At 45.1% G+C, this 5717-nt stretch overlaps 1 protein-coding gene across 1 annotated transcript in view; it reads left to right on the top strand.

Annotated features, from left to right (window-relative positions):
• Positions 1-688: 688 nt before the first annotated feature.
• The window catches only part of LOC121721508 (forkhead box protein O6-like), a 47534-nt gene continuing 42505 nt past the window's right edge, over positions 689-5717 (top strand). Inside the window, exon 1 of the mRNA XM_042108498.1 lies at positions 689-1914. Coding sequence (XP_041964432.1) covers positions 1423-1914 — 492 coding nt within the window. The 5' untranslated portion in view covers positions 689-1422. The remainder of the gene's footprint in view (positions 1915-5717) is intronic.

The raw sequence follows: 5717 nt of genomic DNA, 5'->3' as shown, positions 1-5717 counted from the left end.
GCGACCTGCACATACTTGGCTACAGAGATAATTCATCATATTTTTTCAAAACTCAAATCCCCACATATCGGATCAAATTCCGGGGTTATCTAATCTCTGATAATCTCATCTAAATCTGTTTAATAGTGGCGGCAAACAGCATCACCAAAGTTCCACAGACGCGTTCAAGTGAACCTTGTAGGCTATTGACATGGACTTATGGACTAAGATGTCTTCCTGTGGATTTGGAGAATTTGCCGTGCGCAAAACATGCTATTTTCTCACACTTGAGAATACGTAACGCGCTTAAAATGGGCGATTTTAGAACAAAAAGTTACTGAAACACTTTTCTTGCCCCATGGCTCCCATGACCTAGAATCACGTTGATTTTGCTTAACCTTATGGATTCACTTTGTAGTCATTGTTATATTTAGTTAATTAGCCACACCTAAAAGCAACATTAGAACAGACTTTTCATGAAGGAACATATACTATTTCACTGTTTAAAAGAAGATCATGCATTGCCTGAGACGCGCCTTGCTTCGTGCTGACTGAATACACCTCAGAAAGACCTCTCTAAGTTTTAATGGAATAGTTAAAGAGTGTCGGTACCCCCTCTACCCTCCCTTTTGCCACCTGCTCCTGAGGGCGTTATCTCCCAAGCACTACACAGTTACCGGAGCCTACACATACTTACTGAACTCTACCATATGGAGTCGCCTTCATGCGCAAAGTAATGATTATCAGAGACTGAATTTACGTAGATAAATGTAGCGCATGAATCGACTGCTGCTCAAGACTAGACGCTCGCGCTGATTGTGACTGCATCCGAAGCTCTAAACAAGACAAGCGCGTGGTGGGGAAGCATCAGTTCTAGGTCACAACTCAACGCACGAGGAGCTTGCGCGCGACCTCCGTTGATAAAATACAAGAGCTCCTAACTAAAGAGAATTGTGCGCTTTTATTTGCGACGACTGTTGAACTTACAGTCTACCTCCTGGCTCTCCTTTCAACATTCAAGATTGATTTTTTTCTTCAGGAATTTCGCTCAAAGGAGGAAATATCATCTGTTGCTGCAACCGGTTTAATTAAAGAAAGCAATCTACCTAACGCTGGAAAGAGCCCCGGTAGACCGATATTACCTTGCGCACGCTGTGATTGGAGATGGATTTAAATCAACGCTCTCCAACTGGCTCGCCTATTCTAGTGTAAAATGGCAGAGGAACTGTGCTGTTCATTGATGCTTTTATTTTCTTTACACATTGCGTTACGGACGACGTTGTGATGGTTGCTCTTTACCACTGCCGGCTTTTCTGCTATACTCTCTCCTTTCCTTATTAAGATATACCATCTGACGGACAACGCGTTTGGCCGTGAGGTGGTGAAAGTATACGTTTAGATCTTAAGGATTTCTTTGACTAAACGAATTATATTTTTGGATTAATGATGATGATGGAGGACGATGAATTGGAGACGCATCAGGTTGAAATCGATTCTGATTTCGAACCACAGAGCCGACCTCGCTCATGCACCTGGCCATTGCCGTGTCCTGAAGATTTCCCCGGACCGGAGGTTAACGGAGGTCTGCCGCTCAATACCATAAAGGTGGAACCGGATAGCGTGCCTTCTTGTAGAGCGGGGAAAAGGGGTGTTGCGCCCTCCAATATGAAACACTCAGCGGGGGCCTCGGCCCCTGCCGCACCAGCCCTCCCCTGCATGGCAGGAGCCGCTCTCGACGCTGCCGGCCAGCTCCGCAAGGCGAAATCGTCCCGGCGAAACGCATGGGGCAATCAGTCTTACGCGGACCTCATTACCCGAGCTATCGAGAGTACAACGGATAAAAGACTCACGTTGTCTCAGATCTACGACTGGATGGTCCGTTACGTCCCATATTTCAAAGATAAAGGCGACAGTAACAGCTCAGCTGGTTGGAAGGTAAGATACAGGTCAACGTGGAGTGCACCTGCACGAAATCTAGAGTAATTTACATTGTAGCAGTTTGACCACTGGGTAATACTCGAGTCAAAGTCCTCCGTGGCTTCTATGGCATCTCCCCACAGACAACGACCAGGTTTTGTTGATGTTATAACGCTCCATGATTTGTACAGCTGCCGCTGTCAGTACAGCCCATCATGGTTTGTGATCCCCGAAGTAACTCATTCACACTTTATCATTCATGTACGTGTCAAATTACTAGCGTAGGCATGGGTCGGTGTATGTGTGTGTGCGTGTGTATTGTCTCTGTCAGCGTGGAACGTGTGAGCTTGGTCATGATGAGAGAGGATGGAAAGCTGCATGCATATATGTTAAGAAGGGGGTGCACACCTCTAGCCATGTCTTCAGACACGTATCGCGAACCTATGTGCATTACAGTCTTACTAGACATAAGGTCACTGAAAGTAATAACGTGCGTGTTTTGTTGAAACACGCCGGTTCATATCAGCCGTCTCCGGCGGAGCGTCCTCCCGCTTCTTAAGCTCCCGTGCCCGCCCCTCACTTGCCTAGTTTAACCCACGTTGAATTTCTGCCAGCATCGCACCCTCCTCCCAGACTTGCTATTATTTGCCCTTAAATACATTCTCATAAAATCGCGAGGCATAATGCGCTTGATGAGCATGGCTGGATGTCTGTTGTGCTATTATAAAGAAACAGAGACCTCTTACGAAAGATTAACGGCGTCAGAAATATTTAATAAATCGCACGTTTAGGCTGAAAATTCATTACATGCATGGGTGTGAGTATTAAGGCTGGGAATTCGCATTTAGAAGCAGGCCTCATTACTCTCTCTCCGAGAGAAAGCCCGAACCAACTGCTGCTGAGTCCCACAACAGCGTGTCTCGCTCGGCAGACTTCTCTGTAGTTAAACCCTCTCTGGATTTCATTGTGTGCCATCTGCACCACTTCACTTGTTGCGCTGAGCCTTATGACGGTTCCATCTCAGCAGTTTTTCTTTTCTTTTTATTTCCATCACTCCATTCTCTCCATGTCTGTCGGTGGGGGAAACTAAAGTGGAGTTTTCCCTACCATGTGTGATCATAGGATCTCAGATCTGAGAGTCAGGACTCATGTTTCTCCCCTCTCCACTACTCATTTTTACCCATGTTCTCTAGCAGTTTTCAGACATCTGAACACACTGTATCTAACTTTAGTATTTCTTCCAGACACTCTAAGTTTGTTGTATTTCATTGACAACCTTTGTTGCTGTATTGAAGGCTGTTCCAGTTTTTTCCCTTGGCCAGCATTCTGTATTTTCCCCCAGAAGATTTTCAGTGAAACATCAGGCTAATTGTTGCTCCAGTACCCAGAGTGTATAGGGAGGGATAGAGGACCACATTTACAGCCAGAGTATTTCCATTAAGTGAGAGATGGGAAAACTGACGCTTCCTTTCTTTTGTCATCATCACCTTGTGTCACGCTCTGTGTCATTAAGGCGACCAGGCTGAAAGACACTTACTCTTCATAGAGGACCTTGAGTCCATTACAGACTAATCTTTACGGACAACCTCATCGAACCCCCCCATCCCCAACCCCCAACCCCCCAAAACCAACCCCATGTAATGAAAATACTGAAGGGTGAGATGGATGCTAAAAACCCTTAATGCTTCACAGGAAAAGTAGGCTTTGTTTCACTAACTAATGGGTGTCTGAAAGCCCATATCTGCCAAGACATGGGTGACCTGCTGAAGACTATTAGGCCGTGTCTCCCTGTGGTGAGTGGGCTGCATTGTGCCAACCTCACTTCAGACAACATTAGTGCCGTAAGGTGCAGCAGACACCCTCAAGCTTTTACTGAAGAAAAACACAACACCACCAGCTGTCTTGTCGCTTTCTGATGTTCCATTTCTCATTATTCTGTATCATAATGTTAAGAGGTTTAGCCGAAGAAACCTAATTATTGACATAGGCTGGTTATTGTGTTAGGTTGACCAGTGACTCAGTTGAAAGGAGCTGGAGTTTGATTCAGCCCTGTTGTGATGCAGGAGTGTGTGTGGTTGACAAGTGAGGTATATGAGAGCAACCTTGTAGTTTGAAATGAAATAGAGGATTTCAATGAAGTGATGCTTTGAAAGATTGATAACACACTATATTAAAGTGGACAGTGATTTCAGTGCTAGAGTATTTGTACATGGGGTTTTAAATGATACATTTTCTAGGGTTGTATTGCTCAGACAATGGCAGATGCTGTAGTTGTTCACAGCTTTGGACAAAATCGCACCCCCCCTTGATGTTGTGTATGTGTTTTAACTTGGTTATCAGAGTGTCACTGAGTTGATAGAAAAACAACTTTGTACAGAATGAACTCCTGTTCCAAACAAACTGATGTGTTTTTTTTTTACCTCAAGTGAACAATGGCATGCTCAGGACCTCACCATTATCAAGGCTTCGTGGTTCACCACCGAGTAGGCTGCTTCTATTTATAAGTCAAAACCCCCAAAACCAAAATGCAATCCATGGTCTCTTGTTCAACCTCTGAACTGTGGCCCGACCTCCAAACCCAGACTGAGGTTTCTGACACAAGCCTGTAGTGCGGAAGCAGAGCTGGCCAAAGGTGTGTCCGCAGGTGGACTTCCTTTGTCATCCTGCCCAGCTGGTAATTAGTAATGTTCCCCCTGCCCCCCTCTACCCTTGCATACCCCCTACTAGTCCTTGTGCCCGCCCTGGGCTTATGCAATGGGGCAAATGAGGGGGTTGACAAGTGTGACGAGCGTGACGAGTGAGGCCAGAGCTATTCCGAGAAACCTGTCGAGACGTTGCCCGGCCTAGGTAATGAAGGTGATTAGACTGGGCCTTTTATACGTGTGGTCTTTGAGTCACGAACCCAGTGATCTGACCCTGAATCCTCAATTACATGAACAGTCAGCCGACAGTCTCTTGGTGGTTTCCTCATTTTGCGGTGTAAATCCACTGCTGTTCATCATGCTGTAGAAGCAGATCTGTAGACAGACTGTTACTTGTATTTTAAAATATGTAGACAAGTCATCAATAAAGCAAACACGCAGCCGGCAATGTCGACACTGCTAATTCGTGCCGTGGGCTGTCATTTAAGATGCTATAACTTGGGTTGTGGTTGCTTGCTAGGGAGCTTTTCGCTCATATGCATTTTAGCTTGAATCAGTTCAGTCAGTTCAACGAGAATGTCTCCTCCAATGTGACGCTGCTTGAGTTGAGTTTTCGCTCAGTTAATTAGCGCCAGTTTCTCCCATCATGCATGTGTGTGTGACTGTGTGGATGTGTGTGTGTGTGTGTGTGTGTGTGTGTGTGTGTGTGTGTGTGTGTGTGTGTGTGTGTGTTGTGTGTGTGTGTGTATGTTTGTGTTTGTGTTGTCTGGTGCTGCTGTGTGCGTGTTTGCATTTGGCTGCATTTTGCATCATTCCACAAGGCAGTAAATCCAATCAATAGCATGTTTAGTTGATCTGCCAAGCATTTGAATGAGTAGTGGTGGTGGTGGGTGTTTTTTTTTTTAATTCTCGCCACTTCATGTTGTGGGAAAGATAAAAGCTGAAATTATTTTTAAGCTGCTGATGAAATGAAATGAAATGTTATGGTTTAGGGGGATAGGAAATATACACACACACACACACACACACACACACACACACACACACACACACACACACACACACAAATACACTCACACACAAATACACTCACACACTCACACACACTCACACATGCATACATCCATTGTAGCGAACACATTGAAAACACTGAAAATACGATTAGAAGCAATCAGTTGT

This window comes from Alosa sapidissima, chromosome 10, assembly GCF_018492685.1.
Source record: "Alosa sapidissima isolate fAloSap1 chromosome 10, fAloSap1.pri, whole genome shotgun sequence".
NCBI classification, from domain to species: domain Eukaryota; kingdom Metazoa; phylum Chordata; class Actinopteri; order Clupeiformes; family Clupeidae; genus Alosa; species Alosa sapidissima.
The sequence above is the reverse complement of the archived record's forward strand: the minus strand, read 5'-3'. Positions and strand labels throughout refer to the sequence as shown.